Genomic DNA, 15,425 nt, shown 5'->3' on the forward strand with positions numbered 1-15,425 from the left:
GTATAGCTAGGTTAGAAAGCTATTTACAATTAGTTGAGTACATATTTGTTTTGGGAAAGTGGGAAGCGATTTTTCTTTGAAAGGTCGCTAGAGAACTAATTTCTTTAAGTTCATTTGGCAATGAGTTCCAGACTTGAGGCTTTTTTTCATGCTATTGGTTCGTGGCTGAGGTAAGCATAGTGTTTTTTTAAAACCACGAAGTTGATAATCTGTTGATTCGCTTTTGAAACTAAATAAACTAGTAAGTGACTTTGGACCCGTGTTGTTAAGGAATTTGAACATGAGCTTTGCTTTACTTTTTTGCCTTTGAATATCAAGAGACTCCCAATCTAAAGCTCTCAAAGCAATTTCGTGATCAACAACATTACTCATGTTTGCGATGATTCTAGCAGCTCGATTTTGAAGTTTTTGTTAAATTTTTTTCCGGGGGGTGAAGTAAAACATGTCACTTACGTGATTTGCATACTGTGTAATGCTATTGATATTTTTTAAGTATGTACATGAAGAATTCATTGTGAGCATAGATATGTATAATAAAGCCAAAGTAATCAGGTGCCCATATTGTTATCACCCAATTACTAGGTCCCTTTTGAGGAACGAAAACAAACTTTAATTTAGGAGAGAGCTTTAATAACGACGTATTTCTGTTATTTTTTGGAACTTAAAGCCATGTGTAATGCATAAAATATGCTGAAAATATTTTTAACTTGGATAGAAGCGGTAGATTTTTGTCTTTCACGCTTATAAAGTCTATGATTTTTGCATTTTACTTACATTTTACTTAAGCTCATTTTATACACAAAACACGTTTTTGAAAATGCTGTTAGTTAAAAACTTCTAAAGAATATTTAAGACCAAAATTCTCGCAATAGGATGTGGTTAAAGTATTTTAAAATGGAAATATATTTTAGTGATGCATTCTGACCTACCCTAGATCCGCTACCTGTCCTCCGTCCATCTAGGATCGGAAGCTCCAGAAATTTTTTTGTAAGGGGGACTCAAAAATGTCACTTGCATTTTGTACGTACTGTGTAATGCTGCTGAAATTTTTGAAGTTATGTGCACAAAGAATTCATTTTGGGCGTTGGCGTCAATTCTGCGATAATTGGTATTCATATATTCTGTTATGCCAGGTTGATTTCTTTTGAAAGTGAAATTGTTTTGAAGAGAAATTACCCAGGCATAGCAAAATATATGAATATGGTCCCCCCTATTAACACAAGATTGACGCCAACGTCTCCCACAGATGTTGCGGAGACGACTCACCCCTTGTTTCCTCCTTGGTGCCCACACTATGTATAGGATATACCTGATGTCTATTTGTTGTTACTTGTTTGTACATGTCATTAGACAAAATAAAACGTCTATCTTCATATTTATGGAATGTCATAATTAATCAACGAATCCTGGCACGTACAAAAATGTTTGGTAATTTCTGTCTTATATACATCCAAGTGCATATAGCACTTTAATTTACATGCGTAAGATATTTATTTATTGACCGTTATTCTGGAATATTGTCAGAAGTAATTCACTTCGCTTTAAGAAGTCTCTATTTTCAAAAGTTAATCTCACATTTTTCATATATTGTACTGCATAAAGTATTGTCTTAAGTGACATATTGTCTCATTTTCATTTCTATCTTTTGATTTGGATTTGCGTACAAGGGCACTTCTATGTTTGTATAAATGTTGTAAAATGTCGCGTTTGGGTTAGTATTGCAGGCATGAAAGGTTCTATAACCTTTAAAATCTACAACTTTTGTATTGTATAGGCTCAGTGACGTGCTTTGGTGAAAAAATAACAAACGTTAGCTGTCCTAACAATCAATACATGGTCATAAAAAAGGCAAAATATCGTGGATTGAATGAAGGAAATGTTTGTGGCTCAAGTTACAATTACAGTTGTAGCTTCGATGTTACATGCCATTTAAAAAGACGCTGTGATGGTCAACGGGTGTGTAATATAAGTGTCGATGATAATCTCTTCCCTTCCAATATTTGTGTTGGCCTGAACAAGTATCTTTACTTTGAATATCAATGTAACGACACCATGACGTCATTGGATGATATCTGCTACGGTAAATACATTATGCGTAATCATGCGTGGACAGATGAAATGACACGCAAAAAATTAAAGCCTTGTTTTTTCTTTCTAGATACGACTGGATTTTTCTTGAAACATGTCGAAACTGGAAAGTGTATTTATGATACAGAAAAAATACAGTCATCACTAGGTGCAAGAACTCTTCGATTTTTGGAACTTTCCCACAACTGTCTTCATCCTTCATCTCAGTTTAAATTCTTAGATAACAGCGCCATATTGAAGTTGAACGTACCAGGTTGTCTTCAAGGAGTTAATAAATGGGTAAATGGTCATCGTCTTGATATGTTGTATATCCACACTGATACGCACAACATTAATGACGTTGCTTGTGTCAACAACAATGCTGTAAAACAAACCTCTTGGGGAGGTCTAAAAATACGGTACTACATAGCTGGAAAATCAATTTCGATGTTTAAGACCTTGGACTTCTAAAGAACTACAAGACAAAAAAGGAGTTGATCCTTATTTGAAAATGGCTAATTGTAAGTCTGCACCAAAAAAGCAATTTCATTTCGGTAAGGGTTATTTTGTTGTTAATTCATATTTCGGTCCACCAAAATTGAAAACTCATCAAAATATTTTAAATGATCACAAGTTATTCAAAAACATGGTAAGTCAGCTACGGAAAACATGAGAAATCAGCTCAGCACACAAGAAACACTCATATTGGTATTCAAAGAGAAGGAACTTCATTAAATAAAAATAATTTTTATTGGTACATCAACATGTCGACTATGATGTCAGGTGGCAATGTTCTATAGACTTGTTTTTTCTTGTGATTTAATTAATACAATAGAAGAATCCGATCTTCTATAGTCTTTCTAATGCAATTCCGATTTCGGTGTTTTGTATTTTTACTTGAAATCGCTGTGGGAATTTAGGGAGCTAGTGGCTTTCGCACAAACGTCCGTTATTTTCTCATTTTCTGCGCGTCAGTATCAATACGCTTACAGTGATAAACTTTAAAAAAACAAAAATTTTACATACGCAAGTGTTACTTATCTTTGTTGATTGAATTTCTCGAACATTTGTAGTTTTTTTCATTAATCAACAGCTTTTAGAAATAATGTCCCACGGTTATTTAAAATAGAATTTATTTTTCTTGCAGGTTCAATAGCGTGTTTTCGACAAAAGATGACGGACGTCAGTTGTCCCAAACGTCAATACATGACCATCAAAAGTGCATCATACCGCGGATTGACTGGAAGTAATATTTGTGGGTCAAGTTATGGCTACAGTTGTAGTGTCGATGTCACGTGTCATCTGAAGAGACACTGTGATGGCAAACGAGAGTGTATTGTCATTGTTAATGAAAATCTCTTTCCTTTAAACATTTGTCCTGGTTTGAATAAGTATCTTTATGTTGAATATCAATGCAGCACCACATCGTTTGTTGAAATTTGTTACCGTAAGTTTACTTACATTAATTTTCATTTTCAATTTGTTAAAAATTTGATGTTGATGAATACTTTAATTAATTTTATTATACAGTAATTTCTAGCTAAATTATGTTAGAATAAATCCTGTATTTCAGAAACAGCTTTCTCAAATACAATTTAATTCCAAAGCCAGCATCAGAGAATATATATAATATATTAATCCTAACATGGTTTAATATGCACATGAAAAACATGTGACTTGGACGACATTTGAACTCGCACCTTCGGGATACTAGTCCGCCGCTCTACCTGTTGAGCTACCAAGCCCACAGGGTGTGGAGACGAGTCGAATCTCTTTAAACTGCGTATGGAAAACAGCGTTCATTTGTTTGCAAAATTGAAAAAGATTGTCGTTACGCATAATCCTGTTTCTCCCTTCTCAAAAACATTGAAAAGACAACGTTTATAAAAGTGTTTGTTCTCTAATTTCTTTAGTTGAAACGGCATACCTGTCAAATTCCATTTTCCCAAGCCAAGGAGTTGTAAATGTTATCACGAAGTATGATGGTAACTTTGCAATCTGTAAAGACGGTTCCTTAGATAAAGTAAAACACGGTATTTGCAGTATGTAAGCTAGTAAAACACGGTATTTGGTTACCCTGCAGCTAACTCTATCAAAATATGGACATCAAGCAAAGGCGATCAAATTTTTTTATCTGGAAAGTTATCTTGTAACAACCAAGCAAAAAATCTTTCTCAATGCGTTGTCACAACGAAAGAGAAATGTTCCCATCATTCATTATTAAAATGTAAGTATCGACTTACTTTTATCATCATGACTTACATCTATCATCATGACTTACATCTATCATCAAGACTTACATCTATCATCAAGACTTACCTCTATCATCATGACTTACCTCTATCATCATGACTTACCTCTATCATCATGACTTACATCTATCATCATGACTTACATCTATCATCATGACTTACATCTATCATCAAGACTTACCTCTATCATCATGACTTACATCTATCATCATGACTTACATCTATCATCATGACTTACATCTATCATCATGACTTACATCTATCATCATGACTTACATCTATCATCATGACTTACCTCTATCATCATGACTTACCTCTATCATCAGGACTTACATCTATCATCATGACTTACCTCTATCATCATGACTTACCTCTATCATCAAGACTTACCTCTATCATCAAGACTTACATCTATCATCATGATTTAACTCTTTCATCATTACTTACGTGTATCATCATGGCTTATCTCTATGTGAATTTTTTTTCATAGGTCATATCTGTGCCAGGCCGTTGTTAAACGACACAAAAAAATTCCCTGACTCATTGTTTTCCGCTTCAAAGGCAATAAATTTGCACAATGCCGCCAATGCAAGAATATCCAGTGGCAGATCGTGGTGTGCTCCTACTGCTGATGGAAATCACTATCTTCAAGTAAGCTTTGAAAAACTTTATGCTAATAACTCCGTTGCAATTTTTGGAGACACAACAACCTTAATTTGGGTGACAAAATATCACATTAACACCACTTCTGATTTAATAAACTGGGAGTCAGTATCTAATCAGAATTCACAAAAAGTAAAGTGGAGTTAGAGTATTTTTGAAACTGAATTTTGCAATGTTATGATAAAATTTTTCACATGCTAGTGCGACTGCTGAATTGTAGGATTTAACGGTTTTTCAGGTTTTCAAAGGAAACAAAAACGCTTACAAAGAAGCTGCTATATCAAACATCAAAGGAGGTACAAGGACGAGAGCTTTACGACTTACTCCAGTGACCTACAACAATCGACCCTGCATAAGGGTAGAACTTTGTGGCGGAGTTAAGAACTTTATTAAAATTGAGAACAGTGGCGTGGCCCGGGAAAGGAACTGAAGGAGCTTGTCTTCCCCCAGTTATTTTGATGAACAATTTTGTAATTGAAGGATGAAATGAAATAGATTTCGAACAGCAATAAAAAGATTTGCTTCCTGTTAACAGGTACATAGCAAAGTATAGTAAACAGCAATCGTCAAGCATTGTTATTTGTAAGATGGACTTGAATACACTTGCTAACACATCTAACAAAATGCTGCCATTCTAAAAACGTGTGGCTTTTAGATTGTTATAAATCCTGCCTGTGAGAAATAGCGTTTTAGGCAACATAAAGTCAAACATTTCTTTAAGGGAGCATGCCTCTGAACCCCCATTGAAGTCTCACACATCTGACGTTTTCATTGGCCCTCCTAGTCTGAACAACCTGGCGGCGCCACTGATTAAGAACTATATTATACTGCAAAGCTAGTAGTGTAAGCTAAATTCTTTTGATCATCCACCAACAAATACAACTAAAATTATCCTTTAATTTTGAACTTTCTCCCATATTGTAAAGTTTTCATCTGCAAGTTATGATTCGTAACGTTTTAGAGCTTTTAAGCCGTTTTGGACTCTTGCAAAGTATTTTTTCCCCAATTTCTTTGCTTTTGATTAAACCAAAGTGCCGGCGCGTTAGAAATTTTTTTTTTAATTTCCTCCATCCTCCCATGTACTTCTTAGATATTTGTGAATGTTTATGTGTTTATTTGTTTATGAATATGTGTTTATTGCAAAAATTGAAAGTTACATAATTGTTCACAAAAGCAGAGGTGAAACCAGAACGTTCGTTTAGATCATGTTAACTCTCTTTTAAGATTCTACCTTTCTTTTAAGATTAGTACTGAAATAAATAATGGAATGGATTGTTAAAATCTTGAGAATGATAATTTTCATTGCAGCAGAACGTTATATAGTAAAATCATTGTTTACGCTTTATTTACATTTAATTAGTGCACTTGAAAAGCAAATATAAAAGGGTGTATCAAAAAAGAAGACCTTTTGAAATTAACGAATTGTAATAATTTCAATGCCTATCACGTAAATTGCAATACCATGGGTACATTCAAACAGCAAAACATGCACAAGTATGCACCAGTATGATTTGCATAGTCCTTAGGCACTGAAATCTTACAATAGGTTAATTTTAAAGATCTTCTTTTGTTATACATCCTGTATATCAAAATAGATCTTTCTTTCTTGTTGTAGAATTGCTTCCGAGCAGCCCAACAGGTCTCAATATCACTTACAGTGTGTCAAGATACGTTATAATATCGTGGATGGATCCCCAAAACATTGCAGTGACTCCCGGCGCAGATGTTGTAAATCCTTTGACAAAGTTTAGGTTCATATTGAGAAATCAAAGGAAGGTCATTTTAAACAAAACTGAGCCATCTAACGTTGCTAAGCCTTACATGTTGAGCAATGTTATTCCTAACACAATGTACACAGTAGTTGTATCTGCTGGAAATTCTGAAGGTTTTGGAGATGCAGCGAATGTTTCTTTTAAGACAAAAGAAGATGGTAAGATTATATTTCATCCTATTTTATTCTTCGTTTTTATGTGTGTGCATCATTTCAAACATAGCTAGGAGAGAAAGAAATCGTATGCTACTTAAATCTTAAATATAAAGTCGTTTTTACTCGTTAAAATTTCATTGTGTAAGTGAACGTGGAATATTTTCCCCGATTATTATTTGTGGATTCTGGCCATGACTAACTCGACGAAGCAAACTGCCCCATTCCATTTCTTATAATTCATAAGTTATAAAAAGAATGAAAACGTTCGTAGAAGGCAAGCCACGTATTGATATAGGTAATTACTCTAACGTGTCTTTGTATTTATTATTACCACCACGAGCAGCGAGCTACCAAACGACAAATCTTCCTTCTAACCATCATATGTTTTATGGCTATCAATGCCATTCCAATTTTCAAAGATGGCTGTTAGCTCTTAATTGGCTAGGATTATTTTCTGACATTTTCTTTCTTCTTCTTCAAAATGCTCGATAGGAAGTAAAATACTCTCGATAACAGTGTCTCTATAACAAATATTCTTCTTGTTGGGATCAGGTTGAAAATTTTTACCTGAAAAAAACATATCTGCTCAGTGCTTCAATGACCAGACACTTTGCTCGCAATACCTATCGTAACCAGTCCATGTGTTTGGAGTTACTTTTTTCTCTTGACATCTTTCAACTCTTGTTCTTCAGTATTTGATCATGATATGGGAATAATTATCGCTATTCTGGTCTTTTATAAGTTTTATCATATCTACCTTCCTCACTTTATTTGAAGTTTCCATGGCAGCACGCAGACGTTTCTTCTATTTCATTGCGATAACACGGTGTATCCTGTAGAACGCCTTCTGTGCTTCTTTCGAGTTTCGGTTCTTTTCCCTCTTACATTCTAACTTGTTTTACTCTGTCAGAATGTTTTCATTTACAAAACAAAACGACGCAGTAAAACAATGTATTTCACTTGTCGGACGTATGTGTAACTATTTGCACATATAGAAAATTTTTGACTTACAATTTAAATTTGTTCTTAAAACATGGAATGGTGAGAAAACCATGATGATCATCAAAATATCAGATACGACCTTACACGTTTACAGTACTGTATTTACCGTAAAACTGAAATGAACTTACTTCAGTTGTCAAAATAAACGTTTGACTCAATGTTTTTTCTTGAATACGACTATATAACATGATGCGAAATTTTAACTGTCTTTTTACTTAGTTCCTGAAGGGCCTCCTCTAAATATAACAATCTCTGTCATCAGTAGTTCATCGTTATCAGTCACGTGGAAACCACCTGATAAAAGCAAGAGAAACGGGAAAATTGTCAATTACACTGTTTGTATACCACCTAGTAAGAGCTTCAAATTTTCAGAAACCTTTACTACCGAATATCAAAGCTTTATCATAAATGAGTTGAAACCAGCGACGACGTACTATGTGTGGGTTTTGGCAAGTACAAAATTGGTTTTGGAAATTACAGTGAAAAGCAAATGGCCATAACAAATGGACGTACGTTTTCATTTAGAAATCTTCTCTTGCTTTGTGTAACTGTTACTACTTAATGGAGGGAGGTTGTGCACTTTAAAATAGGTTTTGTATTTTTAGTGCCTCCGACAGGGACGTTCAACCCGTCGGAAAAAACTTTGACATTTTCTTTAGAAATTCCTACGGTTAAATATGAGTAAGTTATAGTACGTAAGTTCTTAGATCATTTATTTTGAGCCTATAAACACTAGGTTCATCACATTTACTTACTTAATGGAAATAACACAAGAAGCAGTCAGATTTTATAACTCTTTGATGCATAAATATTTAAACTTAAAGGCTTATAATTGTACATGGTTAATCTTGACTCTCAGAAAAGACGAATAACGAAAATACCTGCTGCTAGGGATATTTTATTTTTTCTTATTCTGCAACCTGGATCGAGGGTGCAATATATAGCAATTCCTGGTTGTCCTCAGTACTTAGCCATATTAATCTTGGCTATTAGGATAGTCAGTCAACTTTGTTCATGATCTTTTTTTTAATTTAAAAAATAAATTTTAAACTCAAATGCTATCGTTGTTTGAACCATTGATCTTTTTGGTGTCTTTTTTTGCAATACGCTTCCCATGGAAAATATGTATATTTTTTTATTTCAGGTACTTATTCGTAATTGCCATGCAAGGTGACAGACATAATCTTCCATCGCCTTTTACATTAAATGTTGAAGACTTAGAAACATATTCGACTCCTTCACCACCAAACCTTTACGTTGCTGCGGTACTTAAGCCAAGTGGTGGTGGTATTTTCGTGTTTATACTTGGTGATGGCTCAAATTCAAGTATTTCGGGATTAGGAGGTCGTCGTTCTCCCGAAAGAGTTTATTATAACGCTCCTCTAAAACCCAATACTACTTATCGAATTTTCCAGCGTGTGGTGATAAATGATCAGGTAATTGCTTAAATTTTTTTTTAATAACTTCTTTTTGGGTTTTTTTTTATCAAAATTTAATGCACTTCTTATCAGGGTGATTTTTATTCCACTGAATGGAGTCCTTCAGCAAGAACTGCTTCAGAGCTACTTCCGCTTCCAGGTGAGTTTAAGAGTATGGCTTTATTAATAGTCGAAGCATAACTTTAAACGAAATCGCGGAGAAAAATTGCCAAATGGACAGTGGAAATTTTTTTTCAATTTTTTCCAATAAAATAACTGTTTTTATATAAATGAATTCGCTGGATTCAGAAGCATTCTTTCTATGATGTGCAAATTTGAAGTTCGATATGGAAAAATCTGAACACTGCTTATTTTCAATCGTGTGGTGATAGTGCATGCAATATTGAAAGGCATGTGTCTTTCTCTGTTTTTCTCTCTTAGGCGATAGTAAAGATGATGATAACAATGATAACAACGTAACTGCAATTGCTGCAGCTTCTGCAGCTGCTTTTGTTTTCACTATCGTCTTTGTGGTGCTAATAACTCTTTGGAGAAGGTAGGAGGAGTTTAAAATGAACAGTAAAGTCGACTGACAGCATTAGTGTGAGAGGTGAATGTTTGACACTTTCACATGCAATTTTTCACTTCTTGCAATTGATCTTACGTGTTTATATAACTAGCTTAGAAACACTGCAAATGCTTTTTTTATCTTACATATCAGACTCTTCTTCACAATTGCGCATCATATATTGTCCCATCTTTCTCAGAGTAACAAGAGAAATTATCAAATACAATTGAGCATTAAATATGTTTGCAAGATTTTACCAAACTTCCTTTTAAGGATTTAGAAACCTGCTGAATATATGCACAAACAAATGACAACTCTTAGTTTTGCACTATTTGACAATGTCTGAGGATATTGTTTTGGTTGTAATAAAGAGAACGCATGAAGCATTTTCTGTTTTAAAAAATGGCAAGCACTGTTTTGTAAGATAAAAAGGAGCATGATACGCTTAAGAAAATTTTGTACTAAGAAGTACAAGCAGGCCAAACTTTGCGTACAAAGAAGGACGAACAATCAACTCGTGGGTACTCTACTACTACTGTCTTCTGCTAATGATTGTATATTTTTCTAGAAGACGTGCTATTGTTCAAGAGCCTAAATCGCATTTGCAATCAGAACATGAGGATAGGAATGGACAAGAGCTGTCCGTTAGAAACGACGCGTTCATCGTTAATGACATTGCGGATCCTGTTGTACGACCAAATGAAGAAAATATTTATGTAAACAAGTCAATTTCCGAAAAACAAATGTATGGAAACAAAGAAAGTAAGTAATTTTGAAAAATATCGTTTTTTCTATAACGTTGGTAGTTTTTCTTGATTACATTGCTTATTATATGAGACATGTATTATTGAAACGCTCGGTCAGTCGACAAAAAGTAGAAGTTTTTTCCATGTATGTAGTTGATGACAATAATAATGTGGTTTGATTTGAATTTAATTGGAGTTCCAGGTAGCTCTGTGTAATAAATCTGATTTCAAGATAATTATATTTACAACATTGCCTACTATGAAAATGATTGACAATACGCTTGCCGTAACGTTATGCATGAAAAGCAAAACATCTTGATGATAAAGCTATCTTGACATAGTAAATTGTTGTTTGTTAGTACATAGCCATTGTGTGCTATGTCCTTTATCTGACAATATTTTTCACATTGTTATTTTTCAGCTATCGAGACCCGTAATCGGTTACCAATTCCACTCGCAAATTTTACTGAGCACGTAAAAAAACTGAGAACAAAAAACATGGAGGAATTGAGGCTCGAATTTGAGGTAATGTGTTTTATGTGTTCTCTTCTACAGATTTGAAATCCTTAGCGGACTAAAAATTCAGTCAAATTTCTCATAGTATATATGCTATTATGAGTAGTTTAGCATCTTCGGCTCAATCTAACATTAAAAATAAGCAAAAAATTCACGAAGGTTGGAAGCTGGAACGAGGTGATAAAAATGAAATTTGTTGTCATGAAATGAAAGTTTGAGTCTTGGCTTGCAAAGTGCGGAGATTTTAAAAAGTACGTCCGCCGCACTGATAGGTAAACTTAGGTGGTTTTCTTTTTAACTCGTGCACGGCTGTTTCATGCACAACCGAAAACAATTATATACGAGATTAGATTGTGTATTCATACCTATGCTTGAACATTAGATCCTTACTTGTTAAACTACGCAAACCAAATGTATGAGGATTCCCGTTTCAGTAGCTATGAGTTTAACACACTTGTTCAGTTTTGTATTTGCTTACTATTAAAATTTGCAGGACTTACCAAATGGTCAGAAATGCAACTGGGTTATTGCCAAAAAAAACCTATGAATTCTGCCAAAAAATCGATATGGTAACGCAGTCACGTGTAAGATTATATTGACTCGAAAACCATACAATACTGACAAAGTTGTTGTGGAAACACTGTCATGTGTCAGATTATTGACACAGAGTCCTTACAATACCCACAATAATGCTTTTAAAACACCATCACATGCAAAAATGTTTGGCCTAGATACCTTTCAAAATTAGGAAAGACAGCTAGCCGGCTATGTAAATTTCAGATCGTCATCATTATATTTATTTCTTTAGAATTTTGTTGTTTTCGAATTAAAGATGAACGTAAAAAATTTTACACAGCCGGACTAAATAATCGTGCTGGCTCACCCCTCCTTACAATCACTAAATGCAGTGGAATGATAGAGATTTTTCCGTGGAAAAATTTTAATGCTAACAAAACCTGATGGGGAAACAAAATCCCAATTTACGTTGCAAACCACTGAACATAATGATATCAATGAGAAAGTGATATGTGTGAATGTAATTGTTATGTAAAAGAAAGGAAAATGTCAAAAACGAAAATTGTGTGTTCGAAACGTTATTTTGTCTCTTCTAGTCGACCATTCTCGTGTGATACTCTCTGGTGATGAAAAATCTGACTTTATCAACGCTTCTTTTGTCGACGTAAGTTTCATTGAAAACAGTTTTTTGCTCGCAACATCGTCGACAGTTTACGTTAAAGATTCGCTCTTTTTTTCAATTTATACATCCTTGAACATGTTTTTGGATGTAGAGTGTCCAGTTTAGTAGAGTCCTGAGAACGACTTTTGTTGTTGATGTTGATTCGTTGACTATGAAGATGACTACCTCTAAGGTTGTCGAAACGTCATTCAACATCAACAATAACAGTCCTTTTCAGGACTCCACTAACCTAGAAGATCTGCATCCACAAACAGGTTACGATACTCCTGGGTTCAAACCATTTACTTTATAAATCCTTTATTAACTTTGTAGGGGAAATGTGAGAAGTACTACATTGCGACCCAAGGTATTTTATTAGTTTAAAATTTAATCAATATGTTGCCGTCGACGAATTTTCAACGTGTTTGGATTGATGGCGCGTGATACAACTCCCAGGGGCGGATCTAGAGTATGTCAAATCCGTCGCGCGACTGATGTTTGAAATTCAAAAATTACCTATTCATATTAATTAAAAAATCACTAATTATTCTTTATTATCGCATTTACTTCGTGATAAAAATCCAGCTTTATTTATTATTGAAAACTAATGACTAATCCAATGAATATCTCGTTGGTAACCAGATCAGTTGAATTTTAATTGACCTGGAATAACCGACTGATAAGCGGGGTGGCATGACTGGTTCGACGGATAAAGGAGTCAATGAACGCCAAAAACGCTTATTTTATTGGTCAATAGACAGATCAGTGGACAGTCTGGAATGGTCTGGACCGATAAGAGGGTGGCCGGACGTATAAGGAGTCCAATTGCTATCTTACAATTGGTTCATTTGAATTTTTGTTTTATTGTGATTGGTTTGACGGATTTCGACTGATAGCCAACTGAACAAACATAGTCAAGCTCACTGTCTGAATTGAATGTTTGTCGTTTCATAGTAATTTTTATAAGCATGATAGAAACTAAACTACAATCAGACGGATTTATGGAAATCTTTTACAAATTAATATATTGACATGAATGCTGCTGTCCAAACTGTGAATTTTTGAAGAGGGTGAAAATTTATGGATAAATTGCAAATGTTTTAGAAATTGTTCGCATTGTGTCATTTAGCAATACATCTAACTTATTGACGTGTTTAGAGCGAGACCAAATAGGAGAACAATATTCTGCAACACTGTATGATAGGGCAAGAGATGATGTCCTAAGTACCGTTGGAGTGGCGCCCCACGATGTTCCTGCCAGTTTGTTAATTATGCCATTTCGTTTTCACAGTTTTGTGGCAGTGTTTTCAATGTGCTGTTTGTATGTTAGCGGGCGATCAAAAGTCACACCCAGGTATTTTGGAGATGAGTCATATGATAATTTGGAGTTGCCTACACGTAATGCAAGTTGTAGATTTGCCTTGTAATTGTCCAAGTAGAAGAGGGTGCTTACAGTTTTTGTTGTGTTCATCTTTAGGTACCACTTGTTGAAAAATATTTTTAGTTTTGTTGTGTCATGTCTGAGGGCTTCTTTAATTTGTTTAATATCTCTAGATTGGTGTGATAGTACGAAGTCATTAGCGTAGCCAAGTTTGAGATAGGTGGTCTGTGGTAAGTCACTGATATAGATGTTGAACAAAGTTGATGCTAGAACTGAACCTTGGAGAACACCGTTTTTATAGTTCTCTTTTGCTTAATTTGTCACCCAGACATACATGATAAATTCTTGATCCAGACATTTTATTCAAAGCTTTAGTGTTTTCTTACAAGGGATACATTTGGCTAACTTATACATCAAACCGTTGTGCCATACCGTGTCGTAAGCCGCAGATAGATCAATAAATACAGCTCCAGTTTTCTGTTTTCTTTCATATCCCATTTCGATGTATGTCGTTAAGGCCAGAACTTGTTCATTATTCTCTCTAGAAGTTTAAAACAACAACACAACAGAGAAATTGGGCGATAACTTGATGGATCGTTTGAGGGTTTTCCAGGTTTGAAGATGGCAAGTATTTTAGCTTCTCTCCAAGTCAGTGCGTATTCTGATTTGTCAATAACATCCGAGAGAGATAATGCAAGCCAGTTGATCGTCTTGGGGCCTCAATCATTGATCATGTCTTGAAAGATACCGTCTATTCCGGCTGCCTTGCCATCTTTCATTTGTTTAATTGCAGTGTCAACTTCTTGCTTACTAACTGGCATTGATGAAAAGCTGTTATCCGGGCTTGATTTGTATAAGCGTTGGTATTCATGTCTTATTTCTTTTTCGAATTTATGGATTGGTTTATGGGTGCTACGTTGTTTTATTTGTTTTGCGATATCTTCAACAATAATCGGGGCCTCTTGTGTTGTTTGCGGGCGTTTATCTGGGTCAAATTTTTTCAAGAGGTTCCATGCCTTTCTGCTTGAGTGGCAGAAGACCGTGTTTTCTACTGTTTCCTGCTATTTCTTGCAACGTCTTTTTTGTAGAGATTTTAGGAGTTCTTCAGCTATGCTTTGGTTCTGTGTTTCTTCATATCTTTTAAGAAGAGTTTGACTTTCTTCTGTCCAGCAAGGGATGTAAGTAGATCGCTGGCAATCTATCTCTTGGAATAAATTTTCTTGCACTACGTAGAATGCGTTTGCTGAAGCGGGGGATATTTTCCTGTACGGGTTGTATTCTTGGGCATGTTCTCTCTATGGACTTAGTGAAATCACTCCAATTTGCTTTTTGGAAATTCCATCTAGGTTTAGGGAGAGATGGTGTGATGGAAATATTTAGACCTATTTTGATTAGAAGAGGTCTCTGTTGGCTTTTGGGGAATAAACCGAGGACTTGACGAGAGGCATAGAGTGGTATGTCATCGTTATCCTTGAATACGAATGTTAGGTCAGTAGAGCATTTTTTTGCCATCTTGCAGAGAAGAAATTGCCCTTTTCTCGCGGATCAAACAATAAATGCATATTATTTTGTGATGTCCATTTGGTGATGTCTTCACCAGCTGTATTGTTCGTTCTGTAACCCCAGTCTGAATGATGACTGTTGAAATACCTGTGATAACAGTAAGGTGACTGATGTGTGGTAGAGGTGGTGATGGCCTGTTCTCATT

The 15,425-nt window shown here is 35.0% G+C and overlaps 1 protein-coding gene and 1 long non-coding RNA gene across 2 annotated transcripts in view; both read left to right on the forward strand.

Annotated features, from left to right (window-relative positions):
* Positions 1-4,243: 4,243 nt before the first annotated feature.
* Positions 4,244-5,451, forward strand: LOC124450496. Its single transcript, XR_006950013.1, has 3 exons — positions 4,244-4,294; positions 4,810-4,970; positions 5,221-5,451. It is a non-coding gene; the product is annotated as an uncharacterized LOC124450496 (long non-coding RNA).
* A 993-nt stretch (positions 5,452-6,444) lies between these two features.
* LOC124452160 (receptor-type tyrosine-protein phosphatase F-like) overlaps positions 6,445-15,425 on the forward strand; it is a 52,504-nt gene continuing 43,523 nt past the window's right edge. The window contains exons 1-7 of the mRNA XM_047002745.1: positions 6,445-6,448; positions 6,598-6,912; positions 8,131-8,262; positions 8,325-8,420; positions 8,517-8,592; positions 9,056-9,347; positions 9,423-9,489. Coding sequence (XP_046858701.1) covers positions 6,445-6,448; positions 6,598-6,912; positions 8,131-8,262; positions 8,325-8,420; positions 8,517-8,592; positions 9,056-9,347; positions 9,423-9,489 — 982 coding nt within the window. The remainder of the gene's footprint in view (positions 6,449-6,597; positions 6,913-8,130; positions 8,263-8,324; positions 8,421-8,516; positions 8,593-9,055; positions 9,348-9,422; positions 9,490-15,425) is intronic.

The sequence above is a fragment of the Xenia sp. Carnegie-2017 genome, unplaced genomic scaffold (assembly GCF_021976095.1).
Source record: "Xenia sp. Carnegie-2017 unplaced genomic scaffold, XeniaSp_v1 HiC_scaffold_24, whole genome shotgun sequence".
Classification (NCBI taxonomy): domain Eukaryota; kingdom Metazoa; phylum Cnidaria; class Anthozoa; order Malacalcyonacea; family Xeniidae; genus Xenia; species Xenia sp. Carnegie-2017.